The following is a 26,318-nucleotide window of genomic DNA, read 5'->3' as shown; positions in this document are numbered from 1 at the left end:
TTCTCTGTTCTTAGAAAGTCACCTGTGTACCCTGCTTCTTATTTATCTTCCATCTAATGACGTTTCTGTCAGATTAGAAACCACAAACAAAACAGCACAGAGAGGTAACTTCCAGTCAAGCCACGAGCAAACGTACTAAATCAAGAAAACACACACAAATTACTTTCATTTTTTCAACAATGTCACTGGAAAATCTGGGCAACAGGGAGTGAGTAAATCCACATGTTATGATTAGGCTTAATCAGGCCAAACCAAACAATGTTATCAGCACTTATGTCACATCTCACACGCACACAGTACTTCAGACCCATGTTAACACACCTCAATGAGAAATTTCCATTGTCATCATCAATTTCACCACCTGACTGAGCAGAAATCAAATCTCTGATGGGTCACGAGTCTAACAGGAGCTCAGGCAGGAGACGCTGCCAGCTCAAACTCTTTTCCACCAACCAGCCTATGAGCGATATCCGAGCACAGAATGACACATGAAGGACTGCTTACCCATTTTGCCAGAATTTATGTAACCACAGCCCATCACCACTCCAAACCCACACACCTTTTAAATAAATAAGTGAGTAATTAAGGTGCTGGTAAGCTGAACAACACTCTCTAAAGCACCTTGGAAAAGTGTTTTTATTAGAGCTGTTAATCAGCTGCACGTAGTTCTGCAAAAGGAACAACAAACTCAATCTAGGCAAAGTTATGACTGATAAAAGTGCTGATGGAAACTCTTCTGACACTGCAGTTGTCTGCTGGATCATGACTCAGCTTTTATCTGTCTTAAAATATTTCCAAGAGAAGCCATCCTCATTTATTTTCTATCCTGCAGCAACAACAATAAGTAAAGGGTTTCTCAGTCTTATAAATGTAATCCATCAAACTACTGTGCACTTGTCTGGTGGTAGGTGATGGGGATACAGTGCTTTTACAGACAGCTATACATCTAAACTCAACTTGCTTTTGGTTGGGATCTTGATTTAACTGCCCTGTCATGTAATAAACTAGAACAAATTCTGAGGCAACAACAACTGGATGAAAAACTAGATTTGGTAAGAATATTTGTGTTGATATGCCACATTGTATTTAAGTTTGCACAACAATTTCTGTATATTTTGAATAGTGTATGGTAGTGAACTATACTAAGGTTATGTTTATATTTACCTTATTTATGCACTAAAGGAGATTGTGGACAACTTCGTGCATAAAGGACGACATAAAGCTTGTATTGGTTTGGATCGTAATAAGTTTTTGACCATGTTATGCAGTGTTGAAGTATAATGACGCATACTACATGAGAATATATAGAAACAGGACATCGAGACGGCAGTGGACCACACTAGGTGTAATTTTGGGAGGATTTGGCCTGCCACTTGTTTCCTTTTTTTTCAATCTCAATAAACCTCGTTCAGCTTTTTCCCAGCCTTGTGAGTACTGTGGATCTCCAGAAAAGGAACAGAAACACAAGTCAAAATCTTGACACCTAACAAACTAAGTGTCCTCTACACTAGACACTGCTGTACTGTCACGCCACACACTGTATCAATATTCTTCTGTAATCCAAGACTTAAAATGCACACTAAACCTTGTTCAGATACCTTTAGCACTGTAATCAACACCGTGTAGCCTGTATCAAAGCTGTGCATCTCAAACAGCTCTGCTGGTATTCAAATACACGTAATTTAATGCAGTCCAGTGATTCTGTTAATCCCATTTTGCTGCGATAAAAACAAAGACTGGCGCGAGAGAAATCAAAGTTCAGACTTATCGGATAAATACAGATATCAGATATTTCCTTTGTGGACAAAATTTGCAATTAAATACCACAACACAATTTCATTTATAAAAATACTCAGCAATGAAAACCACTGAGAACGCCAGCCATATGGAACTCTGGCTTCTGGATTATGATAAAACAGCAACTTAATTTTTTTTCAATATCATGAAATGGGTTGTTTTCTCGATTTACTGAATAATCGTTCAGTTTTTAAAGAGAACAGTGATAAATGCCTCTCATTAGCTCAAGAGTCCATGGTGACAGGTCTAGTTTTCCAAAAAACTCAAAAACATTCAGTTTACCCTACAACTCCTGCATACCCTGTTCTCAGACATTTAAAAAAAAAAATACTTCAGCCAAGTACCCCCTGACCGGTACAAAACATTTTTGGTAGACAAAGAAGCTTATATAAAAAGGTATATTACAGCAATGCGCAATCAGTGTGTGATTTACTCAACAACAACCTTGTAACTAACTCAGAATCCATCGCTAAATTCACGTCAAACCATTTTTTGTCATCATGCAATTACACTAAGACGGCATTGCAGTTGCATTGAACTGTGTGTTTGTGATGACTTGCACCTACGATTTCGTGATATTACCATTTTAGGAATTATGCATGACTGATATTCTTTAAATTGACGATTAAAACAATCTCTCATACATCCTGCGGTACTCCAAAGTACCCTTATGGGTGCACGTACCCCTGTTTAAGAAACACCAGCATAAAGCATACCCTACCTTTAATGAATGGAGACTCACAAAAGCAACCTCCAATCTTGCTTAGTTTCTTCCGAAATCAAAGCGGTCTGTTCCTCAAAGCAGACCCTGGCTTGTCCTCTCACATCTGCACACTCACCTGTCGCTTTATATACCACTGGGGCGAAGGGCAGGTTAAGCTGTGTATCGACTCATCAACCTTTACCCAAGGCCCATAATTATTGTTTCGCACAGCCCTCAGGCTGATATCATCAAGCAAGACTGTCATTAGATGAGAGAAAGATGGCTGTGGGCACCCTGCTGGTTCACTGAACTTATTGTCCATGTGCTCCACTCATCCTGAGAGTATACAACAAAGCACCATTCACCATACAATTAAAGGGTTTGGACAAGACTTGGTCTGGCTCAACCCCCTACTTTTACCAGAGGCCAGCTTAGAGGTCAGAGATCAGGAAGCAGAAAGCCACAGAGCACATGTATTTAAGTCCCGCCGCTGAGCACAACTGCTTGTCTTAGTTTTTTTTTTTTTTACACTTTCTCCTCACTACATTTCAAGAGAAAATGTTCATTTTATTTCACTAGCTCCAGTTATCTGACAGCTGCAGTTGTAGTTTATTTTCCTTTACAGTATTGCTCAGGGTTCACACACATTTCCAATGAACTTTGTTGGCTTTAAACAGTGTTGGAAATTAGCACCAGCCACCAGCCAAATGTTGGTAAAATATGCAAGTGGCTGTGAGATCTGCTTCACTCACCAGCCAAAAAAACAATGGTTATCTCTTGAGTGGCTGGCTAATTTTGGAGTCCAACAGCCACAGTGGCAGGTTGACAAAAAAGTTCATTTCCTTGGCTTTAAACCAATTCTATGACATAAATGTATAAATGGATAAATAAATAAATAAATGGATAAATTCTGCACATACATAAAAAAATAAGAGAAATGTGCTGAGTGAAAATCAACCATGATCATTCCAAAGTAAAAAATACTCCTTGTATTATTACAAAAGTTAATGACAGTTAAGTGTGATGACTGTTATGTCCACTCTTACACTGCATGATGATAAAACATACATAGATGAATGGTTTGAAATGAATATTAAATCAAACTGTTTTTCATATTTTTCCAAAACCAAATGTGAAAAAGTGTAAAAGTTCCGGAACTTTTACAGGAGCTAAAGTTTACTTGGTGCTGATTGGATGTACTCAAGGCGGGATGTGACGTCAACAGAAAGCAACAAAATAGCCGGCATTTTTAAAACTCAGCAGACAAGGGTTAGCTCGTTCATAGCTTCCACCGCCATGTAAACGAAGAGACATGCCAGAAACCCAGCAACCACCTCAGCTCCTTCCATGTTGATTATCGTCTTTCTTATGTCTGCTTTCTTCTTCTTACATCTGCTTCGTACTTCTGCTTCTTATTCTTTGTTTGTTTCTTTGCCGCGTTGCCCTGCTCAAAATGGTCGCGCAACGATTCCGTCACATCCAGAGCCCAGTAACTTTACAGGAACCTTCCTCCTACTCCGCCCTCTCAGTGGAGACACGGCGGTTGAGAGGGCCGAGCGAGAGGACGTTCCTGTAAAGTTCCTGGCCCCCAAATAGTACCAGGAACTTCTTCAGTGGAAACGGGCTATAGACTGTTTATCTAGAGCCAGTGTTTGGTTTGTCTGTTCTGGGCTACCGTAGAACAACATGGCGATCTCTGTGGAAGAGAACCCGCTTCATATGCCGATATAAACGGCTCATTCTAAGGTGACGGAAACACAATTCTTAGTGTCATGCCATTATATACTTGAGAAAACAAACTCACAAATTCACACTCCCACAACATCTCAAGACTTTCATTTTAATCACAAAAACTTTGGCCCAAAAAAACCCATATTACTCAACTGGAAAGACAAAAAAAAATTATCAATAAACCATTGGCTAAATCTGTTGACGGACTACGAAAACGTAGGAAAGCTCACAGCAACCCTACAAGACAACCTGACCCCATTCCATAACACTTAGTCTCCATTTCTGCAGTTCATTCAGAGCTGATTCCTCTTTATACTGTTTCACTTGCTCACTTCATCCTCCCAATACCAATATGACAGCAAAAGTTTGTTTCGTGTTACTTGTGTCATAATGTCTCTCTTCTTTGTTCTGTAAATATGTTTGTTGTGCACAGGTGGTAAAAAATAATAATAAAGTGTTTACAAAAAAAAGAAAACAAACATACTGTATCATATTCCATTTCTGCCAACATATCCTCCTTCTACTACTACTTCTACTCCACTTTATCTCAGAGGCAGATGTACTTTTTATGCCACTATAGTTGTCTGACATCTTTAGTTACTTTTCAGATGACAATTTTCCATACTCTCCCTCTCCACTGAAAATCACACATCTCCTGATTTGGTGATGCTGCATGTTTGTGATAAATTCTGACTTCTTAAGCTAAATAAACTTTTGAAAATCCTCTTGCATCAGCTGGAAAAAGCATCACCACAAAGCTGTTTCTGTCACCATGAAAAGCTGACTTCTTAGAGATTTGTAGCTCTCACAGGACAGCAATGCTACAAACACATGATGATCTTATAGAATATGATGCATTGCTGTAGATTAAACTACCCAACAGTGTATAAAGGAGTTTTAATGAGCACAATCTTGAATATCTACAGCTGTAAAATGCAATACACACATTAATACAACAGTAATAGTACTCCAAACACATCATGGTGGCAACCTCTGACTGCACATTGAGTACTTTTACTATTGAAGTAGGTTAGGTAGTTTTGCTGATACATAGCCCACTTTAACTTAAGGTTTTGAATACAGAACATCTTCCACTACTAGAAACAGATGATTTTGAGGGAGAACCTGCCCTCATCTAGTCATACGATGAGGGTTACCCACTGGCAGGTTTCCTACGTTTCTCCTACACACCCACATGTCTGCACACACTTCCCATCGCTCTGCTCATGATAATCATTCTCACAAATATGAAACGAAACCACCGACTGATGGAGAAGATCACACAATGAGCCACAAAGCATTTACTCCTAACTTGATATAGCTAAATGATGTTAGCTTCTACAGCAAGTCTTGACTCAACCACGCGTCAGTGTTAGTGAGATTACCGGGAACGAGAAACGTGTAATGAGCAAATAAACATCTTCACGGTTAATTATGAGCCGGTCTCGGTTGGCTAGCTACGGTACAGCCAGGTGATATTAGCCGGCTTTTGATTAGCCGTGACAATTAGCTTACCCGGTGATGCTGTTGGGGGCAGAAAATCAGGCTTGACGTCAACTCCTCTCTAACGGCAGCGTCCTTCTAGCTCCGACACACCGGATGTGTCACTCTCACACACTCTCACGGGCAGATAAAATGTCAGCAGGATGTCTCCGGTACGTTCACAGGCGGATGGGAGTATGGTTTTTTCCTCGTCCTCCCATTCAAACACACAGCAGCAGCGCGTGGAGGATGTGGTGGGGTCATTCTCAGCGGTGACGTCGACGGTTCGCTCTCTGGGTTTTCAAAATGGCGGTGTCTCCATCTTGTGGCCGCAGCCGGTACTGCTCATAAGGCTGCTCATTTAGAACCCTGGTATGTGGACACAGGCCCGAGCATGAACTGCTCTTTATCTGATGATACTACAACATTGTTTCTCCTTTATTTTCAGCAGTGTTATTTGCGAACTGTGGATTTGTTTTTAATTGTTGTCCTGCTACATATATACCGTGTTTTCACAGTAATACCTTATTATATAACAGTATGTGAGTAGTACTGATTTGGACACTATACACTGTACTTACAGACGTCGAAAGTGACACCATACAATAAATGCTGTTTTTTGTTATCAATTATTTTTATAATTTCAGCAGAGACAGAACAAACAAACAAAAAATAAACAGCAGCCATAGTATTAATGTGTGTCTACCCTACTGTGACCATGCAAGGTCAAACCTTCCATCCCTGTGGTGACCTGTATCCTCCCCTCGCTCCCACCATAATTCGACATTTCATGACACATAAATTCAGAAATTGACAGCCTTATATCGAAATGCACTTCCATACAACACAATGGTTTACAAGTAAAATGTTCAAGTCAGCAGCTTTTTAACATCTCCTGCTGCAGAGGAACATGCTTGAATAGTCCTTTCAGTAGCCCCATGTATTCTGGGTATAGATTGATCCAGTAGTATGATGTTCAAAAAGAACGTCAACCATTGTACAGGAGTAAGTGTGTGTAGGGGTTTCCATCTAAGCGTTAACATCTGGCCTGAAAACAAATCATCAAATCATTTGGAGGGAGACAGAGCCAGTGATGATGTATCATTCAAAATCAGCAGCCTGGGACAACAAGGTATCTGCACATCCAGTAAATCTGATAAAGTAGATGACAGACCTCTTTCCAAAACATGGCAAATGCAGGACACTCCCAGTACATATGTAAAAATGAACCCATGAGACCAAGGGAACATAAATGACAAATTGGAGAGGATACAAGTTAATAATAATAACAATTTCAATGACACTGAATTATCACTGAAATAATGGGCTAGTCCGGATTTGAACCCCTGACCTCTGCACCATTATGCACATTGTTTATACTTATTACAGCTATTGGTGTATACAGAATGGCATTATGACACAAGTTAACTAAGCAAGCATTTGTGTGCTGAAAAAAAGAGGTAAACTGTGCAATTAAATGCTATAAATGCACATTTTAGAATAGTTTATATGAAATACAGAAAACACATATAATAAACTGCTGCATAAATAAATAATCTAAGTTTCTACCTCGTCAAAACAAAACATTAAATTAAAAAATCTTGATCTGTACAGATGTAGGCCTATCTACCTATTATTTTTATTAGCAATAAAATATTAAAAATTATTATCTAACATAAACAAGCATGTTTTTTCAGTTTATTATTTTTAAATAATGGTTTTGTTTCTTTCAAAGTAATAAATTCAACATTAAATAAATACCACCTGTTTGGGACTCAAAGTTTAAAGTTTAAAACTGTTACTTTTTTTATTATTATTAAACAAATAATTACATCTATTATTTTTTTTATTACAAGGGATACCAGGTTCAAGGGTGATGTGTTGTCATTGTACAACACAGGAAAGTACACAACGAAATACAGTTGTAGTCCTTAATGCTACACAAGAAAAACAAACAACAAAACAAGAACAAAAACATATTTTTAATGGTATACACGCACTAACACACACAAATGAAAGGGGGTGGGGGGGTATAGAAAATAAATAAATAATACAAAAATAATAAATAAATCTTAAAATAAAAACTACGCGTCACCCCACAAAATTTTATAAAAAATTTAAAATCGTATTTACTCCTTACAAGTTCTCATAGTGGACATTTATTTATGCTATTAATGATTAGTTATTGATGTTAGTTATTATATCGAGATCCTCCTATCTTCCGATGACGTATGACGCGTCAGGCGGAAGTTGTTTTTGATTGCGGAAGTGTAGCTACAGATGCTGTAGGCGCAGCCCAGTGAAGCAATTTGACTGTTGTAATTTGACCGTATTTTGATTCAGCTTTATGTAGGCCTCCGGGAGCTTCAGTAAACAGCTCGATCAGGTAAGAACGGAGATAAAGTTGCTCACTAGTTGCTCGATGATCGACCGATTCAACTCGAACTGAGCTTTGCTAAGTTAGCTAAGTTAGCGCGGCTAACGCAACGTCGTTGCGAGACATTCATCACTGTAGTGACAGGGCAAGCGAGATATGAAGACCAACGGAAGGGAAAATATATCTTTATGACACCCAGAACCCAGACCTGAGGGTTTCTAAATGATGTAAATGTAATGTTGTGTCACTCATTAGTTAAGCTGAAAGGGCCCATAGTTTAGCATTTAGTCTAATCTGCTACTGGACCTCTACTGACTTGTTTGCAAGATATTCAGACCCGAAATGTCGTTAAATATCGGATTATAAAGAAGATATATAAAGTAAGTATGGTGATAAGCCGTTGTTTAGTGGTGGAAGAAGTATTAAGATCTTACACCAAAGTAAAACACCAAATACCACACTGTAAGTACTCCACTTCAAGTAAAAACACCGCATTCAAAACATTACTGAAGTTAAAGTATGACTCAGCAAAGTACTAAAAGTATGAAAAGTACAAATCAAATGTTCCCATCAGTGTTTTACTATTAATCCTGATGATTTGGAGTAGTGTTACTGCTGCATTAATGTGTGAGTTGTATTTTACTGCAGTAGATGTGTTTAAAATCTTGATCTTTAAATGTACAAGCAGCTGTCAGATAAATACACTGGAGCAGAAAGTAAAATATTTCCTTCTGAAATGTATTGGAGTCTAAGTATAGGGTATAATAATGTAAAATACATCAGAGTTGTACTGACTCATATTTACTTTTTAGTCACCAACTGTTGCTATGTCATTTAATTAGTTTTACCTTCCTGAGTTTATTACTTTTTAGAAACATAATGTTACATTGCCCTTGTTTTTAAAAAGAGTTTTTCTACATGTCGCTATAAATGCCAAATTTCTGACCATTTTATTGGTAAATCCAGTGGAACAACAGTTTAGACTTCTATACAAAGACAGCGTGAAACACTAAACTGCTTTCAAGTACCTTCACCTTTCTCCTTTTATCAGAGCCACACCTCTTGAGCCAAACTGTTAACAACTGACCTCTCTTGACTCACTGTGTTTCTGTGGGCTTCACCAGCTAGCCAGGAAGCCCTCACGGCAGAATCAATACAAGCCATCTGACTATTAGTCAGCATGCTGATGAAGCGTTCTCATATTTGTCTTCATTTTATCAATTAAGAGTAGAAAACGTCAGTCATACCAAGTGGACCCTCCCAGTAGAGTCAATGCTTTTTTCTAAATATATTCAGACTGAGTTGTGGCCTCAATACAGGGTGTGAAGTGACTTGTAGTGCTAGTTCATACAGGATATTGTGTGGGCTTGCATACTTACTAATTTACTAAGAACATATATGCATACTTAAGAAATTAATGATGAAGCCCTCAGATTAACACATCATTTGAAATATGTTTTAAATACTAATATGTCTATACAATTTGTCAGATTTCCAGAAATTGTGAGAGACGAGGGTTAGCTCGTTCATAGCTTCCACCGCCATGTAAACGAAGAGACACGCCAGAAACCCAGCAACCACCTCAGCTCCTTCCATGCTGATTATCGTCTTTCTTATGTCTGCTTTCTTAGGGTGAAACAATTGTGATTTTACTAAAAAAAATGCATTTTGATTTTTGAAAATAACTCAAATTCAACTAGAAACCCACGGATATGGTAGGTTTTTTTAAGAATTTGGATTTTAGCCAGCCCTCTAATAAAGCATTAAAGTTAAAGTCCCCTTAGGACTGGAGTGATTGCTCAATCATATGTCCTTACATATTAATATTTTGGTCTTGGGTGGAAGATGCTCAGCAGTATTGAGGGAAGGAAAATGTTAGTTCAGAAATGAGAAAATACACAATTGACTTACACAAAAACTGCAAAAAAACCAACAAAAAAAAAAAAACTGCTGTGTGTTGGGCACTGTGGCTGTCACCATTCCAAGTCTTTTGTCGACACACACCATGCTTGACATCAGCTGTAACACAAATATACAGTATGTCACTGAATATTTGAAATGGCTTCAATACTTATTTTCTGCAGTATCAATACACTGGCGCCAGCTGCGCTTTCTCGCTCTGTGTTATTGTGAATGTTTACTACAGTCATTCTGCTGTTCTCTGCCACTAACCAAGCAAAAAAGAGTTGCTGTTGCCTTGTTATATTTATCTTTTAACACAAATTGGACATTTTATGTTCAATGTCAATTTTTTCCCCTGTGGTATTGAAATGGTATCGATCATCAATATTTTTCAACGTTTTTTGTTCACCGTCATGACAACACTACTGCAGGTGCTAAAAGGGTCATTTTACACTAACCACAAAAAAGAAAAAAAAAAAATCACATTTCTCCTTTTGGTTTCTAGCCATAGTAGATAGTTTTCAGTTTTTCTCGAGGGGGAGGGAATATCATGCCAAGATTGAATCACTTTCAAATGAAACGTTTCAGTGAAAACGATCTGTGGATTACCTAGGGAAACCGGGATATTAATTTTGGAAATAAGTGTTGTCATTGAGGTTTTAAAATGTCATTTCTTTTTAGTGCTTTGAGCAACTCATTTAAAATAAATTCCATCTCCATCATTTTGAGTTGGTGGCAGAAGTTTCAGAGATTGATTACTCAAAAACAGTCTGCATGGCTGCAGAGAAACGATTCAGAACATAAAATGGATGAACAGACACTTAAAATTATGAAGCTATCAGAATCTAGTTTCGGGCATTTTTTTTTTTTTTTTTACAGAATTGTATCTCAAGTGTGGATTGAGCCATAAATAACAACAACAGAGGGTTAAAAAACGTTCTGACTGGCAGTGTACATTGTTGACTTCAGGTGTATCACCACAGTGTTAAGTTGCAGAATCCCTTGAATATAGTATTCAAACTTGAGTTTGTCTTCCCAGTGTTCCAGGTTGAGCTGTCACGATGACAGACCACACTGACATCAGTCTGCAGCCAGAGGAGCGAGTCCGCGCTCTGACCAAGAAGGGAAGCTCAGTGGAAGTTAATGACGATGTGCCACCACGCCGCTACTTCCGCTCCGGCATGGAGATGATCCGCATGGCCAACATCTACGCAGAGGAGGGCAACATTGAGCACGCCTTCCTCCTTTACAATAAATATATCACGTAAGTGTTCATCAGCTTTTTGTGCTTGATTGTATTACATACCTTAATTTAAGTATTAAGTCATTTGTCCTTCATTACACAAATAAATACATGAAATATGTTGTGGGTTAAAATATTAAGTTGAGACGAAACATGCAGGACAGTTCAAACAAAGATCTTCCTCAGGATTTGGCTCACTAAATAACAACTAAATAATTCAAAACAAAGTGACATTAACACGTCCTCCTTTACATTCTGTGATTCGTCCAATGAACAGTAAGTAGTTTTTGTTGTCAGAAAACCAACCAGAGTCTACTACGTCTGTCATTTCTCTGAATTACAGTTTTTTTAGGTCATGGTTTTGAGCAAGCATTCCTGGTATAGGCATGACAATATTTTTTTTTTTTCTTCTCACCAAGGCTCTTTATAGAAAAACTTCCCAAGCATCGGGAGTACAAGACTGCCAACATTCCAGAGAAGAAGGACACACTAAAGGTACACAGACAGTGTTTATACTCTCCTATATAACCTATTTTAACTGTTTTTAAGGAAATACTGAAGCAAAACATTTTTCTTTCTTCTCCAGAAACTGAAGGATGTTGCGTTCCCTCAAGCAGAGATTCTGAAAAAAGCTCTTTTGCGGAAATTTGAGCAGGACTATGCACAGTATCTTGTCAAAAAGGTAAACTGTCTGTCAGCTCCTGACACACTGGAAGGAGTGTGTTAACAGTCTTGTATATTAATTGCAATTTTAATTAAGTATTCTGACACTTAAATGTATGTTATGAAGGTTACTACATGTTATGAAATGAACAAAATTATCTAATACACACATACAGCACAACAAGCATTGTACACTGATTTCAGTGTGTTGTGTGAACCCTTAATGAGGTGAAACATTTATCAGCACCTGCATACCATGATTGTAATAAAGGAAGCATTTGTTCATTAACAGAGTAAATGGAGGTACGATAATGACATCAACCTTAAATAGTCACATTTTGTGTTTCAGTGATTTAAAGAGATATTAATTATAAATCAGCTTAAACCTCACATGAATTACTCTGCAACAAAACTGCTGCTGTAGAAGAACTAAACACAAAAGTGAGACCACCTGCTGAAACTGAAACTTGCGATGTGTTTTCTGTATGCTCAGAAAGCCGAGCAGGAGGCCTTGGCGCGGGAGCAGTCCAAGCAGCGAGCGCTGGACGCAGAGCGGGAGCGTGTGGCCGAGATGCAGCGGCGACAGCGGGAGCAGGAGCAGTTCAGTGCCTTTGAGGAGATGATCCGCCGCCAGGAGCTGGAGAAGGAACGCCAGCGCGTGCTCTTGGAATTCGCCACCCCTGCCACGCCTTCCCCTGACACACCCCTCCTTCCAGGCATCCAGGGCCCCCCGCAGGTCTCCCCCACCGCCCCGCAGAGCCCAGGGGACCTGCCCGGCAGCACCAACCACCAATACAATCGCCCTCCTGCAACCATTGGCACACCTGCCGCTGCCCCACCCACTTTCGACCGCTCACTCAAGCCCGGGTCTCTGGTCAGCCCAGGGAACAACAGTGAGTTAATCTTTCTCACATCAGGGGCCGGCCTACAGAGGATTTAAATACTGCCCTTCTCCTGCTGTAAAGTATTTACACTTCTGAGCTGATTTCTTTCCCCATGACCTATTTCATTTCCTGTTTACACCATGCCGTGTTTGAGGACAACACAGGAATCTAACTTTCCCATTCAGCTTTTCTTTATTCATCTACATGGTTTTTGCAGATACAATGGTGGATGCCCTTCGGCAGTTGGCCGTTCCCGCTGAGCTGTGCCGGAGCTTTCTGAGACTGGCCGAGGCCAACACAAGCCGAGCTGTAGAAACTTGTGGCATCCTGTGTGGCAAACTGGTAAGACTCTGGAACAGAGCGACTGTGTTACACCACTAGTGCTGAATCCCCCTTCTGAATAAATCTGTTACAGGAAGCACAAACATGTAGGTGCTCATGAAATGTTTGTCATCACGTGTTAGTAGTTTTAATCATCAGTGAAGCTACATATTTTCATCATTGAATTCCATAACGTGAGATGGTTAAACTAAGACGTTCCTTGTTCCAGTGTTGGAATTAATGTTTCAGGATGTTTTATAAGGCTATAAATATTTATGGAATGTGGATTTTGAAACCGTGACATCAGCTGACTTTTTGCCCCATAAGGGTAGACCATCATCTGACACATCTCTCACTGTACCAGATCTGCTGTGGCTTTTGTTTGATTTATTTCATGTCCTGGTCAGTTTAACTTAAAGCTCCTTGCACTTTTTTTTAATCAGTATGACTAAGCGGTTTTTTGCCAGCAGCAAACCAGTCAGTGCTCTGTTAACTTTGCTCAGACAGAGTCCTTGGGTAGCTTTTTGGCAGACAGTCTCTATGCATAATTTAAAGGACTGCAATAGCGTGACGTCGTTTTGTGTTTGTTCCAGACCAGAAATGCGTTTACTGTGACCCACGTCATCGTACCAAAGCAGTGTGGTGGACCGGACTATTGTGACACAGAAAATGAGGAGGAGCTCTTCCTCATACAGGACCAGTACGATCTCATCACCCTGGGCTGGATACATGTGAGTACAGATAGGCAAATTCTGGCCACTGTCTCACAGTGTGTAAACCACAAAATCAGCAAGTGCACTGCTGCTCTCGGGAGCACGAGCTAATCCTGCTGTATCTGGAAAGAAAAATGCACTCTGGAAAAACAGGAAGAGAACATGTGATGCAGTGAATACCATGCTTTGTGTCTGGTGCATTTAAAAACGCGTTTACAAATACTTGTCCTGGTGTTTTCATGCACAATAGTAAGGGGAGAAAAGATAAAGTCAAGTACTGTCAAAGTCAATAAACATAAATTAAAAAGAAAAATATAAAATACAATACTTGTTTTTAAATGAAGAGTTGTGCAGTTTTGTGCAGGTGTGTCTAAAGTTCACAATATAAGGAATATTTGCAGTGTGCAGAGATGATACTCCATTGTACTGAAAACCTATTGATGCAAACTGAAGTCCGTGCACTGTGTGTTTCCCAGACTCACCCCACACAGACGGCCTTCCTGTCCAGCGTCGACCTCCACACACACTGCTCCTACCAGATGATGCTGCCGGAGGCCATCGCCATCGTCTGCTCGCCTAAGTTTAATGAGTGAGTCAGAAAACTGCAGGTGTTTCATCATTATCGCCATCAGATGTGTGGGAGGAAGATTTTTGTCTTATGGCTCGGCCTCCATCTGCACTGTTGCAAGTGTTTGTCAGAGCACTGCCACTAAATCTTCTCTGTGCTAAAGTGTGACTGTGTTTGTTCCAGAATCGGCTACTTTAGGTTGACAGATCGGGGAACAGATGAGATCTCCACATGTAAACAGAAAGGCTTTCACCCTCACAGCAGAGATCCACCTCTATTTACAGTGAGTACGGCTCCACATTCATTGTTGTCAGTTATTGAAATAACTTACAACAAGCGGGAACACATAACAGTGAACAACATCCTTGATACGACTGCTTGATTCGGAGGTTTAACACCACCCCAGAGGAGGACAGAATTTGTTTGTTGTGTACTTTGAAGAATGAGGCCCCTTTTACTGTCCTGTATATGAAGACAGCAGGAATGTACTTTTAAGTAAAATGACCCCTGTCTGCGTTGAGTTCTTTTGGCTGCATGATCATGAAAAATTTGAGTTTTGTTTCAGAGAGGGAGCCTTTTTTGTGGCTGAATTTCTTTGCCAGGCCTGAGGTAGAAGGCGGAGTATTCTGTTTCTGGACTGAGGAGTTAAATAACATGTATTTTTCATTGTTACGTCATTGTCATGGTGTCTTGTAAACCCATGAGGGTTTGGTACTGTAACGAAGAGCACTTCGTAGGGTTCTCCGTGGGTACGAACACCGCTATGAACTCTCCGGGCAGGACCAAGTGACAGGATGGGAGAGGGGGTGTTGGCAATCGGTGTGCATGTTTAGTAATTGTTATTAGGTGTATTTGTATTTTGGGGTTAAGTAGCATTAATGGTAAATAATGTGTGCTAATTATATTTAATATTTAGATTCTGTATCTTAAATACAGAGGAGACAAAACGTGCGAATGCTTGTTAATGGAAGGGACCGAATAGTCATGTGGTGACACTGTACAAAGGCTCTAGTTTTTATCCGTCTGTGTTGCTGGTCAGATCTCAGACCACGTATGTTTGGTGCTGTTGTTTATATAAACAACCTGACGCTGCTTGTCATCTCCATGTCCTGTTATATCCAGCTGCTAAATGGTCATTCTAACAGGCACATGTAAGTGTGCATGACGCAAATGATAATAAATCAATCAGTCAAGTCATATATCAGTATCGGCAACTGGCCAAAATGAGTTGGAAAGTATTGGCATATAACATATCTGCAAAAATTTTATATCGTGAATCCCTAATAATAGATGCGTATGTTTTCTGTTTCTGTGATTAAACTCTAACTCAAATCTGTTTCTTCTTTTCAGCACGCGGGACATGTCAACATCACCGATGACACTGTGTCCATGATGGATTTGCGGTGATTTTTTTTTTTTCTTTTCTTTTTTCACCAGAACACTCATAGACTGTCTGTTTTATCAAACTGCAGACATTTTACTGGAGACAACACTCATTTTATTTTCAGGACGGTACTGAGCAAATGCCGACCACAAGTTTACCATTTATAAGGACTTCAATTGTTCTCAAAGGGAACAACATTGTGAACTTTTTTTTTTTTTTTGCTCTGTAAGAAAGAAAAATCCACATATTATTGCACTTTCCAAGCATACAACTATCCACAAAACAGACTGGCAAACCTCCGACTCTTCAACCCCTCTGTTTTTGTCGGTATGTGCTCCACTTCCTTCCTGTTCCACTTTTGTTTTTTTGTTATTAATAAAACATGTATGTTTGTCAGCGTCTGGTAACCCAACCTTTGTTCTGTAATTGCCATCAAAGTTTGGTTCTGCCTGACAGATAAAGTGCCAAGGACGAGAACATTCATTCTCTGTTGAGTTGTTCATTGTGCAACATGAAGTCTAGTGTGAAACTATAGTTTGTAATCTTTGTTTTGACTCGGTGTTTCCTTCATAAGCTGTCAGAAGTGCTACGAGTGATGGGAAATATGAAAGCCAGTTGTAACTCAGGTATGCAGGCAGTGCTGCTGCTCTGTATTATATTTTTATATAAAACCATCACTCCACACCATCCTTTATCTATGAAGGGGTTTGTTTAATTCCTGCTTATGATGGATTCACCTTTGACATGTTTTTATTTCCTTTATGTTTGGGGGGGAGAAAGCAGTTGGTAGTTACCTGTATAATGTGTCCATGCTTTAGAGGACGTGTGTGCAACAGGCGATCTGAATGTACCTCCTGCTCCACGTTATCACACATCACTAACCACATGGCCAGGATTCATGCCTCTAACCATTTTTGTTTGCTCCCTTCACTTGATAGAAGAAGTAAATGATTAGCCATAATAACTGTATGAGAATACCTGCGATGGATTAAATGCCAAGTCAAAAATAAACTCATTGTAGATAAATTTATTCTGTATTTTGTCACGTTTGTCCAGTTGGTTACAAATTTAAAGTGATAGAGTAGAAAAATATCTTTACATGCAAGAGAAAAAGTGAGAATAAGCATTTAAACTAAATATAAGGGGATTATTATGTATGCACCAAATGTAGGAGACATAAAAGTTAAATTATAAATACCACAGCTGTTCTCAGTCTAATGTGCATACTTTGAAATGAATAAAGGAGCCAAATGTTTCCATCATAACCCAAACTAACCTCTGTCTACAGGTGATCAGAGACATTTTAACACTCATTGACAAATGAGTGTCATATGGAGTATTCAAACAAGGCTGGTTTTATGATTTACAGTGTCAATAAATCACTTTATGCAGGTAAAGGGACGATGAGAGCATTAAAGGAATACTTCACCCACAAAATGACCATTTGTGTGTCTATGACTCACCCCGTTTGTTTTTCTCTCACGCCTCCACAGTGGACAGAGAATCTAAAAAAAGGGCAAATATTCAGTTTACAAACACACAACTTGTGCAGTATAATCTAAGTCTCATTTATCCAGTAGTATGCTCAGTACCTCCCAAACCCATCTTGCTAGCACCTGGTTGGACCCCTTTTGCCTTCAGAACTGCCTTAACTCTTGGTGTCATAGATTCAACAAGCTGCTGGAAACATTCCTCAGAGATGTTGGTCCATATTGACATGATGACATCACACAGTTGCTGCAGATTTGTCGGCTGCACATCCATGATGAGAATCTCCCGTTCCAGCACATCCCAAAGGTGCTCTATTGGACTGAGATCTGGTGACTGTGGAGGCCATTGGAGTACAGTGAACTCATTGCCATGTTCAAGAAACCAGTTTGAGATGATTTGAGCTTTGTGACATGATGCGTTATCCTGCTGGAAGTAGCCATCAGAAGATGGGTACACTGTTTCAAGGTTGGACAAGGTGTTGTTGCTTCAGAGATGGTCTTCTGCGGCCCTTGGTTGTAACCAGTAGTTATTTGACTTCCTGTTGCCTTTCTATCATCTTGAACCAGTCTGGCCATTCTCCTCTAACTGAAATGCATTGAGTTGCTGGCATGTGATTGGCTGATTAGGTATCTGCGATAACATGCAGTTGAACAGGTGTACCTAATAAAGTGGCCAGTGAACGTATGAGCTCTGCTTGAGCAAGTTCCCCAGTTACTTCAATTGATGAAGAATGTTCCCCTTTTTAGAAATACTCCATCATCATAGAGGCATGTGAGAAAAACAGTTTCCTCACAAATTCAAGGTAACACACAGTGAGTTATTTATATACAAATGGTCATCTTGCCAGAAGTATTCATTCAAGACAGTGACAGAGCTGCATAAGGTCTGAATATATGGGAGACAGTAACATAGTTGTGGTTTGGCTAGAGATGAAAAAAATCTGAGGCACTCAGTTTTAATACAATTTTTTTTAAAAAAGAAAAAAAAATCATTAATTAGAGCATATTTGTATAATTTTTCAATTGGTATAGTATTTCTAACTTTGAAATTTGGAGTTTGCATTTTTTAAGAAAAAAAAAAACAGAAAAGTAATTTCAAATTTTTTATTCATGGTTTTGAAATTTTCTTTTTAGAAAGTATGAATTTAAAAAAGGCGGGAAGACAAAAGGAAACTCTTGTTCCATTCAATTTTTGGCCACTGGCTCAATCCATCCAGTCAGGCCTCAGTTTTTCTCGGCATTTAGAAGACAGCGGACCGCAGGCAATAAAGTGACCAGAAAGTAACAAGATACAAAAACACAAACCAACAAAAAAAATGTCTACCTCCACATCTGTATCTATCTATATTTGTAACTTAAGCTCACTTCTCAGTGCAGGCCAAACAAGTCACTCTGCCACGTGTCGTATCGTGTTGTTGGGCTTTGAGCGGGTGTCTCTGGAGATGTCAAGTAAAGCATGCTGACACTCTAATTACGGAGCCACAGCTGCACCGTCATGACAGCTTCTATATCACAAGTCAATGATAAGGTCTGTAGTAGCTGCTTTTTGTTCTAGGAAGCTGAGGCAGTTTGAGAGCACTGTAAGGTAAGAGGGAGGAATAGAGATCTCGACGCTCACTTCTTTAGCATCAATGGCATATTTTTCTTTATAAAAATAAGCATCTCCACATTTTTGGCAGACAGCTTGTTCCTCTTGTCATCTACAACGTTCCCACCGGTGATGAAAAGTTGCTTGCTGTCCACATTTGTGCACGGGGCGCACAGGTAGGTCCGTGCCGCTTGTGCGAGAGCGGGAAAGCGGCCTTTATTGTACTGCCAAAAAACAAGCGGCTGTCCGTTTCGTGGGATAACTGGCTCCGACAGGTAGAGGTTCATCTGCGACGATGCTGAGCTGCAGCTGTCGTCGCCGCCGTGTTCCCCGTCTTCATCCAACAGTTCGGCATACATAGCATGCAAGGAGCCAGCTCGTGGGACTTTCTCTGGGGGCTCGGAGTCGCTCGCTGCCAGACTCCCCTCACCATTCTGCTGCTCCGGCCCAGCAGCCAGGACGTCAGAAAGCAGCTCACGAATCTGGGGTTTGAGTGCGTCGGGAAAATATCTGTCTTTATACCTTTTTATGAACAAGAAAAACAAAACATTTAATTTACTTGCTGCATTTTGTAGGTCATGCTTAACTCTTGTTTTGGTAAGTCTCAGGCTTTGCCTCATAGCATACTCCAAATTTGCGTTTTTATTCTGTAGTCTTATTATTAACTCTTCCAAATGCTTACTCCTAAAGCACATTTAGCCAAATTTAAAGCCACTGTATTCACTTTAACTACTTAAGCAATAGCCCCTACTAGTGTTGTTAAAAATACTGATTTTTCAATTTGCATTGATTCTGTGTTGAAATGTTTTTAATACTTATTCACCCACTTTCTCGCCTGCTCTCTATTTAAAGGCTAAGTTTGGTATTTTTAAACCTGAAACCTATAGTCCCATATTTCAGTGGCCAAGTGACAATTTTTAAATTGGTCCAGGAGTTGCTTAACAGGCTGCAATGTAACCATTCAGGCATGTTCACAGTCAGTGCATTTACATGCACAGTTAAGTCGAGCTACGGCTACAGCTCCACTAGGCCAATTAATTGGACAACTGTCCTTGTCCCAGGATACAAGCATATGAGGGGAATTGATTTATTGACCAAAGTATGTCCAACTCCGCTACAGTAGGTGGCAATACGCCTCCTTTCACCTTGTTATTATTGGACCTTTTTGCGCTTGACCTGTTACGTCACAGACCAAACAATCGACAAGCAAGTTAGCTACGGTTAACTAGCGGCAAACTTGTATTTTAAAAAACTCTTTAAGCTGACACAGCATGAACTGTGTCTCCTTGTCCCTCCAAAAATGCACAGCTCTAGATGAAGAATTCGCCAAGTTGTTACTGGCTTGTTTTTCTGTTACACATTTAATGCTATTTAAACTTCTGGAAACTGTAGAGCATGCACAGAGCACCTAGGCTAGTTGGGTCCAATTGACTGTATACATGCAGAAGTAATTCGACTCCCAATCCCATTATCTTGGTGTGTTAGTCCGACTTTGAGAAGTTTTGTTCACGTGTATTTTAAAAGTCTGGATTTAGTCGCACCAACACAATAAATCTATTTTCTGTAATAGTGTCTGACAACATTATGGAAAGGATCCCTACAGAGATCGACCTCTTTGTTAAAGAGTAAGATCCTTTTTGTTTAACCAGGAGCAGACACCAAATCACTATCTCCAATCCCACCAGACTCAATTTAAAAAAACTGCAATTTTATCATCATAAAACACACTTCATTCAAGGTCAACAGAAACAAAATAAAACTCACAAAACCATCTTGGTTTGTCTTTCCACTGTTCCAACCATCCCCAACTCTGGTTTGGTTGAAATAAATCCTTAATTCGCCCATTTAGACGTGAAAATATGCTGAATCTATACACGCTAAAATGACTGTTTATTTAAATTGAGTCTGGTGGGATTAGCAATAGTGATTTTAGGGCTGTATCTGGTTAAACAAAAAGGATCTAACTCTTTATTAAAAAGGTCTATCACTGCAGGGATCCTTTCCATAATGTTGTCAGTAAGGCTGCAATGATTAGTCGACTAATCGATGACTAATCGACTATTAAAATAATCAGTGACTATTTTAACAGTCGACTAATCGGTTTGAGTCATTTTTCATGGAAAAGTACTATAAAAGTACCCCAAAATACTCTTATTGCAGCTTCTTACGTTCAAATATTGGCAGCTTTACACACTCTCCCATGACGGTGAACTAAAACCCTTTGGCGTGAGTATGAAACAAGACATTAGGTGACGCAATTTTGGGGCTTGGGAGAGACAGACCGACATTTTTCAACATTTTAACACATTTTTCGATGAAATGATTAGTCGACTAATCGAAGAAATAATCGACAGATTAGTCGACAATGAAAATAATGGTTATTTGCAGCCTTAGTTGTCAGACAATCACAGTAACAATCTGAACCTGTCAATGGAAAAACAAGCACTGTTAATGGACATACACTGATGGTGCGAACATGCCCCAAGTGATTACACTGCACTGCTCTCGCTCAATACTGCACAGTTTTAAAACTGTTGTTCCCATTAGTCATTTGACACAAAAACGTGGGAAAAAAAGGATCCAAGTTGGAGAATCTCTAACTTGATAGCTGGACACACACACACACAGGAATGTGAAGAATGTGTACATAATGTTTTCTCACCTCGGATCGAGGACTGTGGCGATGGTATACAAGCGCTCAGATTCAATGTCACGGAATCGCTTCTGGACCGCTTCCAACAACGTGGCTTTAGACGTTTTAGCATCCTGGTCAGTCTCTGCTGTCTTCTCAAGGAGACGAGTTAAAGCTCTGATGGATGGTATGACATCTGCAGCCGATGCAGTCGATAAGCTGATCTGCTGCGTGAGCTCCTCAAAGGGGGCGAGCAGGGAAATCATATTTTCCACCAATGTCCACTGGCTGTCTGTGAACATGGCAGGTAAGTCATAGTCAGCTCCATAAGCAGACAGGGCCCGTCTCTGCTCCAGTAGACTCTGGAGCATGTACAAAGTACTGTTCCACCTGGTGGGGACGTCTTGCTGTAGCCTTTTAATAGGCTGGCCCAGCTGTTTCTGGATACTTTGTAGTCGTGAGTAGGCAAGCTGGGAGTGTTTGAAATGACTGACGATGCGTCTTCCAGAGGCTATTACATCACTGAAGCTACGCTGTGACAAAACTCCCTCAGACACAGCGAGCTGGAGTGTATGCGCCATGCATGGAAGGCTGGGTAAATCCGCATCCCTCATGGCCTTCTCCATGTTCTTGGCATTAACCCTTAGAATAACGTGCACCTTTTCCTTTGGGATTCCCCACGTCTGGAACATGTCGATGAATGTGGCAGCGAGAGCCTCCACCGTGTGTGACCCTGAGAAATCTTGAGAATGAAGAACAACTTTGTGTAGTTCAAAGTTTTCATCAACAAACTGCGCGTTGAGGCTCAACATGGACATGGGACATACATTCGAACTCCAAATGTCACTTGTGAAACTGAACGATTTGATGTTGTCCCTCATGAGATTGTCAATATGCGTATACACTTCTTGGTATAACTGTGGCAGGCATACATCAGTGAAATATTTACGTCCTGGCAGAATGTAGCGTGGATCCAAGTACGACATGAGTCTTTTGAACCCTTCGTCCTCCACGATAGACAGCGGCTGGTGATCAAGGCAAATGAATTCCATTATTTTGGCTGATATTTCTTTTGGTTTCTTGCTGGTCTTGCTGTAGGGCTGCTGCTGTTGCAACGTCTCTGTTACTGGCAGCTGAGTGAGTGGTGCTTGAGCCGCTAAACGGAACCGCTCCCTCTCTGCCTTGGTGCTGGCTAGCTTTGAAAACTCGTCATATTCCTCGGCGTGCCTCACCTTCAAATGTCTGATGAGGTTCGTGGTGTTGAATTTTTTGGGTTGTGACCCTCCACGAGGGATTTCCTTGGAACACACCTTGCAAATTGCAAATTTACTGTCTTTTTCGGAGACCTGGTAGAACTGCCAGACCGGCGACGCCATTTTAGCAGCGCGTAAAAAAACTGTCTAAGCTCTCAGGTCACAGTGGTCATTCTGACGAGTCTTCCTGTCGGTACTGAGAACTTCCTGATGCTGCTTCCCCTCTGATGGTGTCTCATACTGTGAGGAGTCTGGTGAGTCCAGGAACAGCTTCAGGGATGAGAATCAGGTGACTCAAATGACCTGTAAAACAAGGCAGATTCAGTTTTAGATTGTACTGTCATGTAATAATATCAAGGTGATTATGGTATGACAGAGTAAAACTTATAGTTCATTACAAAATCATCATAAATGATTAAATAATAAATACAAATAAAATAATATAAATAATGTAAAGGCATTCTGCGGCTGTAAATGGGACACAGTAAATACATACTATAAATACAGGACGCAGGTTTTTCATGTGCAGGTGTTTGTTAAATGGAGAGAAAACCCTACTGTTGCTCTGGCAGTGAGAATTTTGTGCATTTTTTAGTATGAGTATGTATGAGTGTGCTTTGGTTCAGACACAAACTCCATCAAAAGTCTCTACAACTGTTAATAAAGCCGACTGACAGCTGATCAGCGATGATACCCCATTGCTGTCATCATCAGAATCGGAGGTGGCTTCATGTGAGCTTCTGAGGAAACAACGTCTCATTTCTCCAAAGACATAGGGTGCGTTCTGAATCAGATACTTTTTCTTTTTACTTTTAGTATGTACTGTAGCTGTCCTTAAAAAGTACGTCCACGACAGTGAAATTACATTTGCATTTCTCTGGTACTGTTATCTAATACCTGCCATTTTGTTGTTGGTTATATTTCTGATTATTTTGTTCAATTATTATCCATCCATTTTTGTCCGCTTTTCCAGGGCCAGGTCGTGGGGGCAGCAGGCCAAGCAAAGCACCCCAGACATCCCTCTCCCCAGCAACGCTTTCCAGCTCCTCCTGGGGGACCCCAAGGCATTCCCAGACCAGATGAGATACATAATCCCTCCAGTGTGTTCTGGGTCTGCCCCGGGGCCTCCTACCAGTGTGCAGGAGGTGTTCAGGAGCATCCTGCTCAGATGCCCGAACCACCTCAACTGACCCCTTTTCAACGTGAAGGAACTGCGGCTCTACTCCGAGCTCCCTCCGGATGTCCGAGCTCCTCACCCTATCTCTAATCCATCTCATGCTCCATTCTACCCTCACTTATTAACAAGACCCTGAGATACTTGAACTTATTCGTTTGAGGCAGTAACTCTCTCCCAACCCAAAAGGGTCAATCCACCAGTTTCCGACAGACAACCATAGCCGCAGATTTGGAGGTGCTGATTCTTATCCCAATGGCCTCACACTTGGATACAAACCACCCCAGGTCCTGCTGGAGGTCACACTGTGATGAAGCCAACAGAACCACATCATCTTCAATTAATTAATATTCCTATGATTGCTATTCGACTGGTCCCCAGCCACTTTCATGCTGTCATCTGTCATTGTGGCTTCTGTCAGCTGTCAGTGAGCTGTCAAGCTGTCATCTGTCTGCATCTCAGTCTATGTGACGCATCTTCAGCTGCAGAGGATTGTGGGTCAGAGTAGCCAGAAAAGCATGCTGACTTGTATACTGTTAATTGCATGTAGTAGAACATCCTGCTATTTTTGGCACACTGTATTTGACACACTATGCAATGCGACATGCTAAATAATTTCTGTCATACTAAATAGTATAGTAGTATGGGTATCAGATACACAGGTTTTTCCATGTTTCCAGCCTCCTTGCATGTCTCCTTGTGTCCCTCCATGCATCCCTGATGGGAGGGACTAGGATGCAAGGAAAAGAAGCAAGTGAGGAAAACGAGGATGCAATTTAAGAGACTTGGGATGCACCTGGAGTCGTGCGCTCGGACCCCCATTGAACGCAGCATGTGTACATCACAGCACTGGCCTTGACCCAACTTTCCACAGTTCAGCTGGCCGCCAAGTTGTAGCAGCACATTAGGAAATGGCTAACAAAGCTACACAACGTTACCAGGCAAATAAATCTAAAAATAAGTACAGGTTGACCTTTTGTTGTTTTTCCCACGTGCACCTTCATGACAGACTATTTACAGTCTTCACCGCTATGTGTTTCTTCAACGTTTCTTCCTTGAATTGAGGTCCGTGTCACTGCAGACTCTCCTCTCTCCTGGATCTGGGGTGGGCGTCGGCAGACACATGAACCCCAACATGTAGAGGGGGTTCAAGTAAATATACACACACAGCTGCTGTGCTCATAAACCAGTGAGGCTCACAGACAGCAAGAGGCCTTCACGTAGCAGCAAAGCCTGAGCTAGCACAGCAGGATAGGGCTTCACAAAGCAACAAAAAGAAGTTACTTACGTACAACCTGCTGCTGTCCTTATTTAACTGGCGTCAAATTAAGCTTATCGTCCACAGCTCTCTGTGTTACATTACTTTCTCTACGTTTCTTCAGCCTGTTGGCCTACGATCTAAGCTAGCCGCGTTAGCCGCGCAGCATGCTAACGCCAACTTCATGAGGAAAACCTGCAAGACGAAAAAGTAAAACAGACTATAGTAAAACTTACAGCTTCCAAGTTTGAAGTCAGGTCATAGACAGCCAGTGCAGATCCATCCTGAGCGTCAGATTTGAAGCGAATCCTCCTGTGAACCACTGACCCTCGTTTAGAAAGCGGCTGCTTGTTGTTGCAGCGACACTTCAACCAACAATGCTAAAGAGAAAACTAAAAATAAACTTATTAAAGGTTTTTGCTGTCAAGAAATGAGCTAGCATGTCTTGGTCCTGTTGTGTTAACAGGCGCAATGCCCCCAATGGCGGCCAGAGAGGTTGTTGTTTTTTTTTCCCGCTCTTCTTCTGTCTTTTCTGTGGAGTTTGTGGCGGTTGACATTCACGTGCGTTGCACTACCGCCACCTAGTGGATCATATCAGTGTCGCAGTGTTCACCAAAAGTCCTACTCTTAAATAACAGCACAGGGATTATTGGAAGAAATAAAATAAAATAAAATAAAATAAAATAAAATAAAAATAATGAAAACACAAGCAAAAACAAACTGTACAATATTAAAAGATACATGCAGAAACTGAGAGATAATTGAAAAAAGATACAGCTTAAAGTGAAGCAGCAATATCTGAAACCACCTTAAATCATCTGGCAATGTTGTCTACCATGTTTCTCAAACGATGAGATGTCTTTAAAGTTTTTTGTTTGTCTGTTTGTTTTTAAATACTTCACAGAGGACATCCCAGAATGTCTACAGTTAAAGTTCAACAAGTTTTGGTGAGGAAGAAACTGAAGAAGACTGGCTTGTGAGTGTGACGTTAGCCCAAAAGACGCAGCAGTTTTTTCAAGTTATTAACATCAGTGTTTAAAAAAAAAGTCAGAAAAGTCTTGCTTGGTATAAAGTGATGTAGAAAACCATGAGAAAATAATTATGGCTTGTTAGACATTCAAAACATAGACCACACTTTCAGTAATAGGGACAAAT

At 40.5% G+C, this 26,318-nt stretch overlaps 3 protein-coding genes across 7 annotated transcripts in view; 1 reads left to right on the top strand and 2 right to left on the bottom strand.

Moving 5' to 3' along the window:
* slc39a14 (solute carrier family 39 member 14) overlaps window positions 1-5,982 on the bottom strand; it is a 41,942-nt gene extending 35,960 nt beyond the window's left edge. For 2 of the 3 annotated variants that reach the window (XM_049578549.1, XM_049578550.1), the window contains exon 1: window positions 5,747-5,981. The gene's annotated coding sequence lies outside the window, so the exon portion shown is untranslated. Of the gene's footprint in view, window positions 1-5,746 lie in introns of all 3 variants that reach the window. The other variant, XM_049578552.1, reaches the window with a different exon arrangement.
* Window positions 5,983-7,749: 1,767 nt separating this feature from the next.
* The window catches only part of LOC125890118 (STAM-binding protein-like A), a 102,556-nt gene continuing 83,987 nt past the window's right edge, over window positions 7,750-26,318 (top strand). Inside the window, exons 1-10 of one of the 2 annotated variants that reach the window (XM_049578598.1) lie at window positions 7,761-8,099; window positions 11,032-11,256; window positions 11,655-11,730; window positions 11,822-11,917; window positions 12,392-12,791; window positions 13,000-13,124; window positions 13,697-13,834; window positions 14,293-14,405; window positions 14,568-14,667; window positions 15,735-16,798. In XM_049578598.1, coding sequence (XP_049434555.1) covers window positions 11,054-11,256; window positions 11,655-11,730; window positions 11,822-11,917; window positions 12,392-12,791; window positions 13,000-13,124; window positions 13,697-13,834; window positions 14,293-14,405; window positions 14,568-14,667; window positions 15,735-15,791 — 1,308 coding nt within the window. In that variant the 5' untranslated portion in view covers window positions 7,761-8,099; window positions 11,032-11,053 and the 3' untranslated portion in view covers window positions 15,792-16,798. Of the gene's footprint in view, window positions 8,100-11,031; window positions 11,257-11,654; window positions 11,731-11,821; window positions 11,918-12,391; window positions 12,792-12,999; window positions 13,125-13,696; window positions 13,835-14,292; window positions 14,406-14,567; window positions 14,668-15,734; window positions 16,799-26,318 lie in introns of those variants that run through there. The other variant, XM_049578599.1, reaches the window with a different exon arrangement.
* Window positions 16,781-25,688, bottom strand: LOC125890083 (zinc finger BED domain-containing protein 4-like). 2 transcript variants are annotated; one of them, XR_007449502.1, is made up of 4 exons: window positions 25,400-25,688; window positions 21,509-23,034; window positions 17,361-19,368; window positions 16,781-17,273 (listed from the first exon to the last, which is right to left on the bottom strand). XR_007449502.1 is itself a non-coding variant. In XM_049578534.1 (3 exons), the coding sequence occupies exons 2-3, from the start codon at window positions 22,852-22,854 to the stop codon at window positions 18,873-18,875; spliced, it is 1,842 nt and encodes a 613-aa protein (XP_049434491.1). In that variant the 5' UTR covers window positions 22,855-23,034; window positions 25,400-25,688; the 3' UTR covers window positions 16,781-18,872. The 2 variants fall into 2 exon arrangements, 1 of the variants encoding a protein (XP_049434491.1); XM_049578534.1 differs by having other exon boundaries at window positions 16,781-19,368.

This window comes from Epinephelus fuscoguttatus, linkage group LG6, assembly GCF_011397635.1.
Source record: "Epinephelus fuscoguttatus linkage group LG6, E.fuscoguttatus.final_Chr_v1".
Lineage (NCBI taxonomy): Eukaryota > Metazoa > Chordata > Actinopteri > Perciformes > Serranidae > Epinephelus > Epinephelus fuscoguttatus.
Note: the sequence above shows the minus strand (reverse complement) of the source record. Positions and strands in the feature narration are given on the sequence as shown.

Bases quoted from the DNA above. Each gene is read 5' to 3' on its own strand.
- LOC125890083 (XM_049578534.1), bottom strand. From the start codon at position 22,854: ATGGCGTCGCCGGTCTGGCAGTTCTACCAGGTCTCCGAAAAAGACAGT. The intron at 19,369-21,508 runs GTGAGAAAACAT...GTTCATAAAAAG, and splicing joins GCCACAGTCCTCGATCCGAG to GTATAAAGACAGATATTTTC.